Source organism: Alexandromys fortis, unplaced genomic scaffold (assembly GCF_014885135.2).
Source record: "Alexandromys fortis isolate MF-2015 unplaced genomic scaffold, M_Fortis_MF-2015_v1.1 scaffold_50, whole genome shotgun sequence".
In the NCBI taxonomy this organism is placed as follows: domain Eukaryota; kingdom Metazoa; phylum Chordata; class Mammalia; order Rodentia; family Cricetidae; genus Alexandromys; species Alexandromys fortis.
Window position 1 is genome coordinate 7,217,771 of NW_026067932.1, and position 16,552 is coordinate 7,234,322.

A 16,552-nucleotide genomic window follows, 5' to 3' on the forward strand; every position below is an offset into this window, starting at 1 on the left:
CTCCCTTCCCGTATAATGCTCTTCGGTAGAAGTTTTGTACCACACTCCAGCCCATGCCAATAGTCCTCAGACTTCATCCGGCGTCAGAATTATCTGGGGAATTTTAAAGCGTGGATTTCTGGACCCCGCCCACATTTCTATTTCCACTTCTGTAGAATGAAAACACTTCGTGTCTACCAGAGGGGGATCCTGAGGGCTGCATGCATAGCCTGTGTTCATAAATGATATCTCTTAGTTGATTTTCATGGGGGATGTTTGTGGAAATAATCTCAGGTGTGTATATGCCTCCTGTTCCCCCCTCTTACCTCACTCTGTTCTAGTTTCTTCTAAAGGAGAGCCTTCTAATTCTAGCGAGCCCTGATTTTATTTGCCAGGCGGCCATTTAGACTCCGTGGAGTCTCCACTCACGTGCCACTGTTTGCATAGCTGTGTGACATGTGCCTCAGGGTCGCGCTGCACTCGGCCCTCCCCAGTCAGCCTTTTGAACTCTGCACGTGCTGTTCCAGGGTAACTTCTAGAATCCATCTGATGCTGTGCTTGCCCAGGGCCATCCTTAGCTGAGCCGTCCTTACCTCCTGCTTGTCTTAGACCATTTTCTCTCTCTGCCTCTGTTCTGACTATTGGAAAGCAAATTGTCCTCTATGGCCAAGATGAAGCGAAAAGGGCTTGGCTTAAACACAGCCCCTGGATGAACTCTTCATTTGTCTCTTGCCTCCTTATCTATGTGAATGCTCGTGTCTCCCCAGTGCATTATGCAGCTTGAATTTACATATTGTTACAGAGTAGTCCTTCTGGATAGTGCTTTTTTTTTACTCTTGCCTAGATACCCAGACCTCAAAACTCAGTTCTGTGACTGAACTTTTTGAGTAGGTCAAAGATGCCTCATTCCTTCATCCCACTGGTACCCTTTATCCCTGTCACCTCATCCCATCTCTTCACCGGGATGCTGTGGGAATCCAAGGACAGCAAATGCTATTTCACATTTTCAGCATCTAGTACCTAATATGTGGGATGAATAAATTCATGACACTCATATATCTGCGAGAGGAGCAGAGTGGGAGGAAAGGTGTGTGTGCGCGCACACACACACACACACACACACACACACTTACTCACACACAAAACCAAGTCTGGCTAAAATGGCGGACACTGACTTTTGGCTGAAATATTTGTTTAGACATGGAAGATGGGTGAAAAGACTTAAAGGCTTACATGACGGCAGAAGGAAACAGAATCTCAAAGTTGGGTGAGGCATCCATGTCAGCAAGTCCAGTCCTTCATGAGACCCTTCCACCACTGCTATGTGGTCATCCAGTTCCTATTTGGACATGCTGGAAACAGGGCCATCGTAGTCTGTCTGCCTGCAGCTCTGATGCCTGGGAAGTTCTTTAAAATAAGCGTAGCAGTTATTCTTGCACTCTCTTGTTCTTTCTCCCTTCCTTCCCCCTACCCATTTTCTCATTTTCTCTTTAGCTTTCCATTTTTAAACCGTTGTTCTGCCTCCTGAATAGGCAAAAAAAAAAAGTAAATAAAAAAAACAAAGTAAATAAAATTGTAAAATTTTAGGCAAAGGGTTAGACCATCACAGGTGTTTGGAAATTGAGAGTTGAAAAGGAACCTTCCCTACTTCTGAGTAGGAAAACTATAGCTGGAGCTAAAAACAGAAAGGAGACCCGGCAGGTGTACATGTGTGATGAGGAAGGTAGTGGCTTTCTTGTAATTTCTGCCTTCTCAGCCGGGCAGTGATGGCACACCCCTTTAATCCCAGTGCTCGAGAGGCAGAGGCAAGAGGATCTCTGAGTCTGAAGCCAGTCCTGGTCTACAGAGTGAGTCCAGGACAGCCAGAGATACATAGAGAAACCCTGTCTATAAATCAATCAATCAATCAATCAATCATTGTATTATAACTCAGTACATTGCAGGCTACAGGTACTTTGGTGTTCTGGAGACCAGTGGAACTGATAGTGAGCCACCAAAAAAAAAAAAAAAAAAAAAAAAAAAAAGTAAAACTAGAGAAGCCAGCTGGATAGGAGTAGCATAGAAGCCCTAGCCCTAGCCAGAAGGATGTGTGTGGGATTTTCTGAGAAAGATATCAAGAGTGAAAAGAAGAGACCCAGTGGCAGCTTGTCTGCAAAACCTGCATTAAAGGGACCAGAAGAGACAGAAGAGAAGGAAAGAACAGTCTGGGGACAGAAGGCAAAAGAAGAGGTAACATCGGCGCCAGAAACAAGTTTACATACAGGTGTGCATTCTCCAGCTTCTGATGGATGGCGATGAACCAGAATCTGTTTAGCACATTTACAAGTCGCCAATGGTGGCCGAAGTAGCCATCTCTGTGGAAATAGCATCCTCAAATACGCATCAGAATTACTCAACAAATGTTAAAAAGGCAGGTGGCTGGGTTCATCCTCAGAGTTTCTGATTCAGTAAGTCTAAATTCAGTTGATAAATTACATTTCTCTTAAACCCAGAATGGTGCTGGGGAGAGAGCCCTGTTTTTGTTGCTGTATCTTTTTTGGTTATTTGAGACAGAATCTCACTCTGTCGTCAGGCTGGCCTGGAAATCACTATGTAGCCCAGACTAACCCAGAACATGCAGAAATCCTTGTTGTGCAGCCGCCCCAGTTTTGAGATCATAGGCACCGAGCACATACTGTGCTATAGACATGTTATCTTAGCATCATGGGTTCACGGGCAATGAGTATTCGCTGCTGTCTTGATAAGGAGTTGGAAGGAAGGGGAAAGGAAGGATTAGAACTGGAGTCAACAGGAGGGAGGCAGAGTAGGCTTAATTTATGACCATGTCTTCAAGTATGAAGAGGACCCTGCTTGAGTGAGCATGAGCTTTTCTAGAACCAGAAGAACGTCTTAATAAACACTAACCAACTCTGCCATGACAAAAGTTGATACTCAGCGCAGAAATGATCTTCTTGGAACAACTGACCATGGAACACACTGGAAGAATGTGGCAGAAGGAAAGAAAAAGAAGCCTCAGTGACAGTAGTAAGCAGTGGGTAAGAGATGGTCTTCCTTGCTGCTAGGCAATGGAGCCAAGGAACTTCCCGAAGCCCAGTGGCTAGTGGCTCACCCCAGGAGAGACTAACCCAAGTGCTGAGGAGCATCCGCCCCTCAGAGCTAACTCTGAAACCCAAGTCTAAAGGCACAGCTGCCACTTGTGATATTAATAGCACCCCAACAAGGAAACATTCGACTTGCAGCCTTCTGAAATTCTCCTGGCATACTGTATGTGGGCATTCAATGTATTGTTTAATTTCATCTACATAAATTGCATCTAATCCCATTAACCCATCAATGGGCTGTCCAACCCAACTCTGTTTAAGGATAAACATCTGAAGTTGGGTTTTTTTTTGTTTGTTTTCATTTTTCGCGAGAATAAAACACCTTTTCTAAGCATCTTTATATCGAAAACTCACCCAAGTCCCATAAACCATCCTCATGTAGCTCAGACTCATGTATTTGTAATAAGTTCCTTTTAATACCCGTGCCTGGTCTATTAAACACGGCTTTGATTCTAATCTCTAGGCAGGTTTACAGACATGATAAATTATCTATTCAATAAATGGGGGAGAGTTTATCATCTCTTCTTTGCCAGATTTTTTTCCAGGATAAAATGATCCTGGAAAACAATCTTCAGAAAATATTACAAAGTAACAAATGTGATTATTGTGGGCAGTTAGAGTTGAAGTCTCATAACTCTCTATTTCCCTCCACGCCCGCTGTGGGCTTTCTGCCTGGGTTTTTCCTTTATTATATACTAGACAGAGGGAATGCTAGGCCCTATGCGTTATAGGCTCTGTTCATTACACTTAAATCAGATGGGCATACTAACAGAATGAGAAGTGGTTTGTAATTTTCCATCCCTACTATTAAAATTTAATCTATGCAAATGTTCTAAGGCCCTTGGAGTCATCTCTAAGGTATCTAAGCTATACTCCAGATAGGAGAGCCGTGACCTGAAAGAGTGGCATTCGCTTCCAAAGACACCTAATTCCTATCCAAGGAGATGGGGTGAATGCATGGGACTGTTGGCTGCTGGCAGGCCAGGGGAACTTCACTCCCAGCAAACAAGGCCTATGAGCTACCTCTGCTAAGAAAAACTACCAACAAAAGCTCATCTGTTGCCTCTCTCCTTCATATCATCTCTCCGAATGTCTTGGTAGAACATGGGTCTGTAATATGCTGGTCCAGAGGAAAGCAAGTGTTACTAAAGAAGGTCTGCTTCCTTCCTGCACTTAAGGCACAAGGAACATTGTAGGAAGAAGGGGGCCAGAAGAATGTAAGAGCCAGAGGATCCCATAGTTTGCTGTGAGACTGTCTCCTATTAATGTCAACCATAAAGTCTCACCAACGTGACCACCCAGACATGAGCCAAACAAGTAGGACACCAATGACCATACTCAACTAGAGGGGGAAAGCCTGGGAGGACTCAACCCTGCGCAATTAACTAGAGGCAGCTGAAGAATTCTGGGAGCAAGAAAGGCAGTCTTCTCCAGGGAATAACACACCGATTGGTTTCCAGTGCCAAATAGCCCTGAATATACACATACAAGTAACATTTATGGAACTAACAGATTATATTTAGGAATGTATATGTATATATGTATGTATATATATGTGTATATACACACACACACACACACACATATATAGGCATGGGATAACAATTAGTGAAAAAAGAGGCCATGAATTTGAAGGAGAGTGGGAAGGGGTTGTGGTCTTTGAATGTAACTGGCCCCCATTAGCTCATAGGGAGTGGCACTATAGGAGGTGTGGTTTTGTTGGAGTGGGTATGCCCTTGTTGGAGGAAGTGTGTCACTGTGGAGGTGGGCTTGAGGTCTCATATACGCTCAAGCCATGCCCAGCGTCTCAGACCACTTCCTGTTGCCTGCTGCCCAAGGTGTAGAAATCTCAGCTCCCTCTCCAGCACCATGTCCGCATGCACGCTGCCATGCTCCCAGCTGCCATGCCCCCTGCCCTGATGATAATGGACTAAACTTCTGAAACTGTAGGCTGCCACCTCAACTAAACGTTTTCCTTTCTAAGGGTTGCTGTGGTCATGGTGTCTCTTCATAGAAATAGCAGCCCTGACTAAGAGAATATATGGGAGGATTTGGAGGGAGGAAAGGGAAGGGAAAAATGTAATCACATCATAATTTCAAACTAAAAATTTTGAAAAAGGCCTGGCTCATAAATTTTATCTGATCAAGTTAGTAGTGTTGATTTCCACTAGGTATTTAGGGCTCAAAGTAAAAGAAGATTTTCTGCTTGTCCTCCAGAATATGCCTACAGCTACTAAGTTGAGATCATGCATAGGGATAATTTATAAAGGCCTTTGGGAGGCCAGCATGCCAGAGTAAGGACAGTCCTTTGCATGTGACTCTTTCTCTACCCATCACCACTCCTCAGGGTCCCAGGGTTTACATGAAGGCTTCCTAAGATCCCCCAGGGAAGCCATTCTTTCAGAGCTGGCAGACCTGCCTATTTGTTTGTGTTGCTTGTCAGGTGTTTTTCTAGAACCTTCCCTGCCACAAAGGCTAGAAAAGCTCAGACTCACCATCCAAAGAAGTTTCTCTAAACGTAGTTCACCTTGTACTTCAGGTATTAACTTGCGTTTAGGCCCCAGACATGCCCAAGTGGTGATCCATCTTCTCTTTATTGATTTGCCTGTGGAGGCTGTAAGAGGGTGTTTGCTTAGTAAATACGATAAATGGAGCAAAATGAGCCAAGTGACAATGTATCCAAGAAAAATCAATGCTAAACCAGTGAGCCAAGGTCTTCGCCATGTCCCCCGCCCCTATATAAGTTTAATATTTGAGCTTGTCCACTGAATTCTTTACTCAAGGTCTTCAATGGCCAAAATCAAGGTAGAGTTGAGTCTTGGCTCTTACCTGGACTCCCAGGAAGGTAATCTGCATCCAGGCTTCTTTAGGTTTCTGGCACAGCCACTTTATACCATAAGAGGGTTGAAATCAACATCCTTGCCAGCTGTTGGGGGAAAGTCATTCTTGACTTCTATAAGTAAGACAGCCTAGCCCTTCTTGTCCTCAAAGGCAGCCACGTGAGTCCCCTGTTCCTTTGCTCTCACATCTCCCCATCTGCTCTCTCTCTCGCCTCTACCCAGAGGCAGCTCTCTCACCTTTTAACTTTTGCTATGGTTAATTGATTCCCGTCTGATTCATCCAGAATGTTCTTCCCTAAGTCCTACCACTATGCTTCTAACTTCCAAAGCTCTCGTGCCACAAAGCATAACAGACAAGCTCCTCCTGGTATCCGAGCAAGAGCACCTTTAGGAGCAGTTCTGCCAAGCAGGACAAATCACACAAGCTAATGGCCTCATTTGAGGGTGGGTGTCGCCGTCTGTCATTGTGAGAAACACAGATCATGGAGTAGGTCTTCTAGAGCCTGGGCACTCCGGGCTTCATTCTGCTTCTGCGCAGGCTCCCCAGGGAAAGCCCAACACCCCTAAACCCAGCAAGCGTCTCAGCTTTATCAAAACCTTCTTTTGAATCTCTTCCTTCCACTGTAGGGTTTTGCTCTGTTTGTTTGTCTGCTTTAGTTTTATAAGACGACAGGGTCTCAGGTAGCCCAGGCTGGCCTTGAACTCCTGATCTTCCTGCTTCTGTCTCCCAAGTACTTGGATTACAGCTTTATAGTGTTGTTAAAATCCAGTTCTTTTGCTTCCTTTCATTGTCCTAGTAGTCTTATGTGCTCCTTTAGAAATCACCAATGCTTGCTATGTGTCTGAAAACTTCTCCAAAGCTTTTCACATACATCTTCATTTATGAAATTCCTGACCACCCTGAGGGTCAAAAGGATGATGATGATGGTGGTGGTGGTGGTGATGATGATGATGATGATGGTGATAATGGTAATGATCACGATGATGCCTGCTATTGCTATTACCCTGTTTTATAACTCTTGACTCAGGAATGTTGGCGACATTGCCGATAGGTCAATAGAGACAGGATTTAGGCATGATGATAAATAAGGAGCAGCTTCACCTTCTCTGCCAAGCCAATCTCCCTTCTCTTCCTTTTACCCTTCATTTTTCAATTAATTAATCATTTTATCGCCCCCTGGGCTCTCTCTTTACATTGTGGTGACACAGCTGGCTGCTGGGAGCTGCCACTTCATTCCCGTTGAGTATTTATGTGTGATTTCCATACGGCTTCATTTGTTTCCATCTGCGCAGAGAGCTGCTACCCAGCTGGCCTGAATTCCTAGTCACTCCACACACAGAGCCCAGATTCTGAAGAGGGCAACCTGATTAGTACCACAAGCTGGAGGTGGGTGACAGGTAAAAGCTCCGTTGCAGAAAACCTCCCGGCCAGTGTCTTCTTCCTTGAATGAATTAGATGAGAAAAAGCCAAGAGCCATGGGGCAGGCAACCAGCTTCATGGGGGATATCTAATTTGTGAGTCCTGTTAAGGAAGTCCCTGAGCTTACACTAGTGAACTTAGGAGGTTCCTGGTCTACAGTTCAAAAGGGAAATGTTGAGAGGCAAACTATTTAAAATAAAAACTGTGATACCTTATCAGTTCTTTTGTTAAAGTCAAAAATTAATGTTAAATTTTTGTTAGCATTCAAACTGTTGGATTTTTATTAGGGTATTTTCATGCGTATATGCCATTATATTTTGTTCTTGTTCCTAGATCTATTTTTGAACTTATTATGCTTTTCCTCATTTGTGTTTTTGGCAAGTCTATTATTGATATAGAAAAAAACTATTCTTTGCTATCCGTTGATAATTTTGTTATTGTGTGACTGTGCTGAGAGTGTGTGCCCACTCTAATAATTTTGGCGGTGTCTTTAGAGCCTGTGAAGTGCAGGGTCTTGCCACCTGCAGTTAAGGACACATTGATTTTCTCTCCTATTTGTGTCCCTTTTGTTTCTTTCTCTTTTCTCATGGTCCTCACTGAGGCACAGCACCACATGGGGGCAGCGAGCACAGACATCTCGCGCTTGGCTTTAAAGGAAATGCTTCCTGGTTTTCCACAGAACGTGGGTGTGCAGTTGCCCCACGCAGCCATTATTTGCTGAGCCATGTTCCTTCTGTTCCTGCTTTCTCTGGGGCCTTTGTCTGCAAGAGATGTGGGACCTTGTCAAAGGCTTCCTTTGTGTCCACTCAGGTGATTTGTGATTTCTGTCCCTGAGTCTAATTAGCCATTGTATTACAGTTATTGATTTGCATGTGTGGAATTAACCTTGCCTCTGGAATGAAACCATCTTGGCCATGGTATATTACCTTCTTAATGTGTTCTTGAATTTGGTTTGCAAGTATTTTATGAAGAACATTTGCATCTCAGTTCATCAGAGAAGTTGGGTTGTAGTTTTCTTCTTTGGTTGTGACTTACTGGTTTGGGCATCATAGTGACACTGCTTTCAGTATGCCTGCCTCTCTGTTCCGAAGCAGTTGGAGAATAATTAGTATTAGTGGCTCCTTAAAATGTTTGTGAATCAGCAATAAATTTATCCAGTACTGGGCTTTTCTTTATGGGTTGACTTTTTATTAATGCTAAAATCTCATTCTTGGTGTGGATGTGTTTATAGCTTCTTGGTTTAACTTTGGTAGGTCATATTCATATGTTATGGCAATTTATCCATTGCTTCTAGATTTTTGGGTTTTCCTAGCATTTCTCTGATCCTCATCGGACTCTTTTATAGCTTTACTTTTCCATCCATGACTTTGTTATTTTGCTCTTTCATCTCTTTCTTTTGGTTAGGGGATTATCTTATGTCTTTTCAAAGGACTAAATTTTGTTTGATTAATTCTATGTATGATTATTTAGGGTTCCATTTTATTAAGTTTTGCACTGATCTTTTTTGTTTGCTTGTTTGTTTGCTACCTGGTGCTTAGAATTTGGCTTGTTTCTGTTTTTCTAAGCCCTCGGGTGCATTATAGGTTCTTTATCAGACCTTTCTGGTTAAATTCAAAGTTAGCATTCATAGCTACAAATCTTCTTCTTAGAACTACCTTAGCTGTATTCAGGAGAGTCTGATAAATGAGGCATCATTTTAATTTGATTCTAGGAAGCTTTAAATCTCATCCCTGATATCTTCAGTGACTCACTGGTTATTAAGATTGCATTCCACCATCTCCAGGTATCCGAGTAGTTTCTGGGTGTCTCTACTCCACTATAATCTGAAAATATAGGGGAAAAAAAAAACATTAGACTGTGTTGCATTTGTTAGTTTTAAAATAGTTTGCTAGAATGAAGTCTATTTTAGAGAGAGTGCCTTGGGCTGCTAAAAGTTACTTTTCTGTATCTTTTGGTCAGAGTGCTGAAAATCTCTGTTGAGTCCGTTTTGACTGCTGCAGTTGAAGTCAGAAGTTTCTGTGGCCTTTCAGTTCGGGGGCCTATCTGAAGGAAGTATAATACTACACTGTCCACTATTGCTGTTCCACTGTGTCCCTACCTCTCTGACCTGTCATGCTCAGTAGGGCTTGTTTGATGAAACTGGAAGCCCTCATGTTTTCTATATACATAAATTCCCCCCCTCTGTGTGTGTATGTATATGTGTGTTTCTCTCTTTATTAATATGCAGGGACTTTATTTCTTTGGATGCATTTGCTTTGAAGTCTGTTTTCTCATGTATTGGAGTAGCAAGGCCAGCTTATTTGGGGTTTCCATATTTCTGATGGAGTGACTTCTATCCTTGGATGTCAACTCTGGGAATATCTTTGCCAGTGAGGTGTTTTACTGGAGACATTACCGGATCTTATTTCTTTATCAGATTAACTAATCTTTCCCCCCTCTTTGTTGATAGTTGAAGTTATTGTTGAGATGTGTTTTTCAACTCTAGTAACTTGGTTGGTTGTTTTTCTGGTTGGTTGGATTATTTGTTCTTGTCTTTCTCCCTTAGGTATACATTAGGCACAGCTGGTTTACTGAGTTGAGGAATTCTCATCTTTTACAGCAGTAGTTCGTAGCCTTCCTAATTCTGACTCCCCAACCATAAAATTATTTTGGTTGCTAATTCATAACTGTAATTTGCTGTTGCTATGAATTGTAATGTGAATGTGTGTTTGTGTTTTCTGATGGTCTTAGGTCACCCCTGTGAAAGGGTCATTCGACCCCATAGGTTGAGAACCACTGTTTTGAGGGAACCTCAATGCCTTGCTTCTTCAAAGGATGGATAGATAGTACCAAGTTTGCTCTCTGCTTGAGTTGGTACATCCATTGTCTCCTGCCCTCAGATACTTGCGTATCTGGCCTTCAGACTCACTTAGGGCTTTAAGTTCACCAGACTGTAGAGGCTAAACAGTCCTATGACCTAGGAAATCTCATGGTCCAAGTAAAAAGGCCTTGGATCACCAGGATTGGAGGCAGAAGATAAACACAAGCTCAGAGAGGGCAAATTTACCCACCGTTCGCCTTCTGCTTTTATCCAGGATCTCAGCAGTTTTAAGGATGTGTACTAGTGATGGCCAAAGTCTTGTCTCACTCTGCCATGCCCTGTTCTAGAAACATGCTCAGAACTATAACTAAAGTAACCTTTTTTACCAGTCATCTGGACACCCCTTGGCCCAGTCGAAGTTAACAGCATGAACTATCCCATACACTTCAAATGATAAAGTTGTTATACAGATATTTTAATTGGAAAAATAAATCATGCCCGAATGCTGTGTTTTCAGCTAACAAACATAGAAAGCATTAACGTATTTTCTTTCTTAAGGAAATCTGTTTCTTCTGTATCCCTCACATTTAAGCCCCTTTGTCAGCAAATGCAGAGATCCCTAAAATCAAGAGTCAGGTCTGGCTAATTTGGACTTAATAATCACCTCTTGGGGTCTCTTCTGTGGGTGTAAAGTGCAAACAGCACCTATGCATCCTATCTCCACCAGATGCCATTTGGCATAGGTACTTGCTCACCCAGAGAAAGCATTCTGTCATGTTGATACTGAGGTAGCATATATATTTTGAAGTCTGGTGCGGTTTCTAGTTGTTTGCTATGAGCAGAGCAGAACTATTTCTATTAACTGGCCAGTGGGAAGCTAGAGGTGTTCAACAGTCAGAATGACTGAGCATAATGCCATTTTGGAAAATGCCTTTTATAAACCACAATACATCATTCGCCTTTTTTTTTTTCCCACTTGGCATTTTTGTGCACAGCGGCCAGAGTGACACCTGTGTGCCCTGATACCCCAGGGCTGAAGTTGTGAGCTTTGGAAACCATGGTGAAAGCTAGAGAGCCAGAGGAGGTGTGACAGGAAGAGAGCCAAAATCATGGCCTCATCTTTCCTGTACCCAGTCAGGATGTACTATTGCCCCAGCCCCAAGTTAACCACAGCTAAAACTCTTCTCTGACCTTGCCTTTCCCAGACACAAATTGCATTGCTAGCCTCTACAAAATGTAACATTGCAGGCTTAAAGGACTTTCTACTTCCTTTCCGGAACCTTCCAACCTTGTGACCAGTTCATCATTCCTTAACATGTGGGTGAATATGTCATTCAAATCTGCCCAAAGATAGTGATATTGAGGTCCCTTAAGAGACTGGGAAGGAATGTCAGGTCCCCAGCTCTCTTCTCTCCATCCGGAAAAATGAGGGCGTTCTGGGTGTAGGGAGAATCTCTGGAGGGTGTGGAGCTGTCTTTATGGCTCCTATGTTTCAGGCTGATAGCTGACATGCTGTACTCTCTGCCTTGCCTTCCATGTACCACAGGATCGATAAACAAATAAGCAGGTTTCGGAGATGGTTACCAAAGAAGCCCATGAGGCTGGACAAGGAGACACTGCCAGACCTGGAGGAGAATGACTGCTACACTGCCCCTTTCAGCCAGCAAAGGATCCATCAGTGAGTGTTCCGTGGTAAAGCCTGCATCCTTCTAAGATCGCACAGCATGGTATAGTCGTCCCCTGGGGGAGGAACCATGGAGAGCCCCTTCCTCCCCAGCCTTTTCTTCATGCTCCTTTTATATCAATCACGGGGGGCGGGGGGGAGAGGCAGTTTCAACAATACTCCCATCCCAGGTGGATTAAAGTCACCCAGGGTACTTTCCTGTGGGCGTTTGGTGACTGATCCTCCCCGTGGCGATTCGGGAGGCTCAGGTTTGTTCTGTCTGCGGCTCTGTCGGTTCCCAGTGCGCAGAGCCCAGACAGAGGAAGTGGATCGTGCCTTCCAAACGGAACGAATGTGTAGTTTATTTGCTTGCTTTTATCACAGTCTGCTGCCCAGTCCTCCTTCCCTTCGGGTAGGTTCAGCCAGTTCCCGCAGGAAGAGCCACGTGCCCTGGCAGCCTACCTGCCAACTCACCCATCAGTCTCACGACGGTAATTTGCCACTTAAGGTGCATGCGCAGAAAGAAAAGGTTGGCTGAGTGGCTTAGCCTGGAAAGACTTGCAAAAGTGATTAAGGATTTACTCCGAACTTCCTAAGAGGACAGGGAATGATGGGAGGAGGCAGGATAGAGGATACATACCAAAGACCATACAACTGGGGAAAAAACACCCTCCCAAAGAGAGCATTGATCAGGTCAGCCCCGCCTACATCGAGACAGACTCAGGAATCCCTGGCCTTCCCTGGTCACAGCCTGGTGACAGCTTCAGTAAAAGTGACTTGCCAGAGGGATGGAAAGGGGTGACAGATTGTTTTTAAAATAGGCTGCCAATTCGGGTTTTTTTTTTTTTTTAAAAAAAAAGTGAAAACCAAATGGCAGTTGTCAAGAAGGTGCAAGGAATGCAAGGTGCGCGCATGTTTTATCAACAGAAAAATCAATTAAACTCTGGGAGCAAAGGAGAGAAGAAAAACGATGCATAGATGGTCTGCGTTGAAATGTGTTGTGCCGGGGAAGATCGATGTAGTACAAGCAAAGCCATGGCAAAGCCTACGAAACAGGCAAACCCTGCACACCCACGGGTTTGATTGATGCAGCCTAGTTACTTGGACATATAAAACATGAAGTTCACAGCCCAAGAGGCCTCCATGGAAATTAGCAATCAGATGATACTCAATATTAATCCAAAGATTAGAAGCTCGGTATTTTCCCAAGATAGAGAAGAAAGCTAACCTGTTTCTAACTTAAATCCTGGAAGGCCTTTTTAGAGCAGTAATTAATGTCTCAATCCTTCACACGTGGAGACTGGTTTCCATCATGTTCTGCCTTTGCTTCTTAGAGGAATAGAGGCTTGCCTTGCACAGTGTAGGAAGAGCTCAAAGTGTTGGGATAATGGATACATACATGGATAGGTGGGTGAATGGATGGATAGATGGGTGGATGGAAGGACTGAGGGATGGATAGATGGATCAATAAGTAGATGGGGTAATCACTGAAGTATATGGAACACTTCAGTGAAAGTTTTAGGTTGTTTAACGGGAATATAGCACAACGGAATGGACTGTGTGCCCCCACCATCTCCTTGCCTGTTGTATCCCTGATATCCTTACTGTAGGACAATGCTGGTCATCACCTTTCTCCAACTTAGCTGCATGTAGATACCAACCAGTATGCCTAGAGACCATAAATGAGAATAACATTTTGATAAGCATTTTTAAATGTGGAACAATTAAAGTCTGATAACATATGGGGGTGGTGGGCTTCCACTGTCTCCCGCATTTGAGAAGCCTTTCAACACACTTGCAGATCAGTTCAGTGAATGGACGATGTGTCCAGCAGCCCCTAGTTCAATGTCTGAGCCTCTCCAGGCATTATCTGAGCATAAGCCAAATAACACCGCCTTGACTCTATCATGGTAATAAATGCTATGTTTTAAATAACCACAACTAGTCCAAGAGATGCACATCAAAGGGGAATGGAGATGCTCCGGATTTTTGGAAGGATGTTGGTAAGAGATGAAGGCTGGATATAGACTTGGCCAGCTAGGTAGAGAAGGCAGCACATCCTGAGGATAAGAGACAGTGTTTTGGCAAAGGGCACAGACGCTGGGCTGAGTAGAGAGCTTGTGAAACCACAAGCAGTTTTCTGTAAAGACTTCTGTGAATAGTTACAGGGTGTGCAGGGAGCCTAGCATTGCTGTGCAGACACGGAGACCAGCTTGTAAAAGATGAGACCTGAGGCAGAAAAGGAGAGGGGCAGCCGGAATAAACACACATAATTACCAGAGTTCGGGGGAACCGTGAGAGCAGAGGCATTTATGTCATAGCAGCAGAACATGAAAAATTAAACGAGGCCCCAGATATCACGGGTGATGAGAATTTCTTTCTGTTTGAAAACTGGTGTGCCACTTGGGTGTCGTCCCTTAGCGTGGTGTGTAGAAGTAAGAAATGAAGAATGCTGGCTGCCAAGTTGGAAGCCATTACTGATATAATTAGAAAGCAAAACCCCCTAAAGATGTTTTGAGGATGATATTAATGGGCTTAATTTAATCAGAAGTAGCTGTTTAATGAGCTCTGGGAGCTGTGACATGATATCCCGGCTCTCCATGCGTACCAAGGGGTCACGTGATGTGTTGACTTCGCAGAAGTTTCTCATGCTTGTGCTGGAGTGAAGTGGGATGGTGGGAATTGTGGATCATGAATGTGGGGGATAAAATAGAACAGGAAGTTTAATAGACCGTGATCAAAATGGGAAAGTGCCTTAAAAACACACAGTAACTCCGACATCTGTCTCCCATACCTGTGCTTTAGCCGTGCTGAGCTCCAAACGCTCAGTAACGCCTACAGAGCCATGCTGAGGTCTGACCTCCTTAAGTCACCTTGTCCTTTTCTGCTCCCTTCTACGCTTGTTCAGCCTTCCACCTCGAATAACCTTTCCCGGAGACTCCCATCTTTCAGGATCTACCAAAGACATTGCTCCCAGAAATCATTCCACGGTGTCCAACCCTACCCGTGATTCTGAGTACTGTGCAAACTTCCATGTCTTGGTAATATTTTTTTTCTTTTCCTTTTAATATGGTAGTTTTTCTTCTAATATGGTATGTTTTCACTTCTTTTTCTTGAATTATAAGTCCCACCATTTTCAAATCCCATAGGAAGTGCTTACTGTGATTTGTTCAGGGGAAAAAAATGAATGATAGAGAAAGCTGATACTAGATTGTGCGAGCGGAGAACAGATGCTTGGAGTGAGCAGAGCGCATGCTCGCCCCAGACAGGTTTCTCAGCCACTTGAGTTTCTTCTTTTAAGAATTCTTTGTTTAGTTTTATACTTCATTTTGATTGGGTTACTTGTTTTCTTATTGCATGGTTTTCTGAGTTCTTTATTTTGGATATTATCTCTCTATTAGATGTATAGTTAGTAAAAATCTTTTCCCATTTGTAACTGTTACATTGTCTGAATGATGGTGTCCTTTGCCATGTAGAAGCCTTTCAGTTCCATGAGGTCCAGTTTATTAAGTTTTGATCTTAGTGTTTGTGCTAATGATGGTCTGTTCAGAAAGTCTTCTCCTGTGCCAATGTGGTCAAGGCTATTCCCCACTTTCTCTTCTATCAGGTTCAGTGGATCTGGTTTTGTGTTGAGGTCTTTGAGCAGTTGGAGTTGAGTTTTATGCAGGGTGGTAAGCATGAATATACCTATATTTTAGAATCAATGAAAGCAAATTTGTAGGTAAGCACCTTCTTAGGTCTAAGATGGTACTTGGTTATTTTACATGGTATCACCAAAGGTGCTCCTGTAAGTGAAACAAACAAACTAACCAACAAAAGCCCCTTTCTTTTCACCAGAAACAATCCTAAGAAGTTTTTTTTTTTTTTTTTTTGTAAATCCTCACAACACTCACAACAATCCTCCTATGGCCACAGATATCAGTATCATCATCATCCAGATGAAGAACACAAGGCACAGAGTCACCTCCCTGGACATACACACACCGGTGATCTAACATTATAAAGGTTTAGCTGTTGTTCACAGCACTGGCTAATGTGGATCCTTCTCAGGAAAGATGGTGCAGCAGGCCTGCTCCATGTAGCCACTCAGATACTTAGGTTCCCATCTACCACTTCTGCCACCGCAGCTCCTTATAGATGAGAGAAGAGAAACGGATGATTTCTTAGGAAGGCCATTTCTTCACGGGCCAGGCTTAGACACTGTCCATAATGCTGTACCCACACTGCAGGGGCCAAAGCTCGCTCATATGCTTATCCCTAACTGGGGAAATGCCGAATACTAGCTTGCCTGTCTTCCCAGGAGGAGAAGGGAGGCGGGTTTATTAAAGAAGTACGCGGTGATGGGGAAGGGATTCTAGTCCAGATATGGAGGTCCTCCTGTTCAGGGCTAGCACTTCATTGTGGAGAGCCACCTTTATGCATTATAAGATAGTTAGCCGGATCCTGGCCTCCAGCCACTAGAAAATAGTCACATCCCTTTCCCGCCTTGTAATGATCAAAAGTCTCTCCACACCTTGCTAAGTTTTCCTTTGGTGGTGATGGTAGAGTGGTACAAAGTCGGGCGACTCCCCGCTGCCCCGAGAATCTCTACGCGTCTGCCTTTCCTGCCAGACAGCCTCCAGGTCTGATCCATTAGTGCCACTGAAATCTGAGGACTGCGGTAGACAAGTCCATTTAAGCATTAATTTATTCCTCTTCACCTCATTCCTCGGGATGTTACTCTGCTTAAGTATCACGCTGCCCTTTATT

General features: G+C 43.7%; 1 protein-coding gene across 8 annotated transcripts in view; it reads left to right on the forward strand.

Annotated features, from left to right (window-relative positions):
* Window positions 1–16,552, forward strand: part of Ano4 (anoctamin 4) — a 320,118-nt gene that overhangs the window by 224,908 nt on the left and 78,658 nt on the right. For all 8 annotated transcript variants that reach the window (XM_050145810.1, XM_050145811.1, XM_050145812.1 and 5 more), the window contains one exon: window positions 11,687–11,818. In XM_050145810.1, the coding sequence (XP_050001767.1) occupies window positions 11,687–11,818 (132 nt within the window). The remainder of the gene's footprint in view (window positions 1–11,686; window positions 11,819–16,552) is intronic.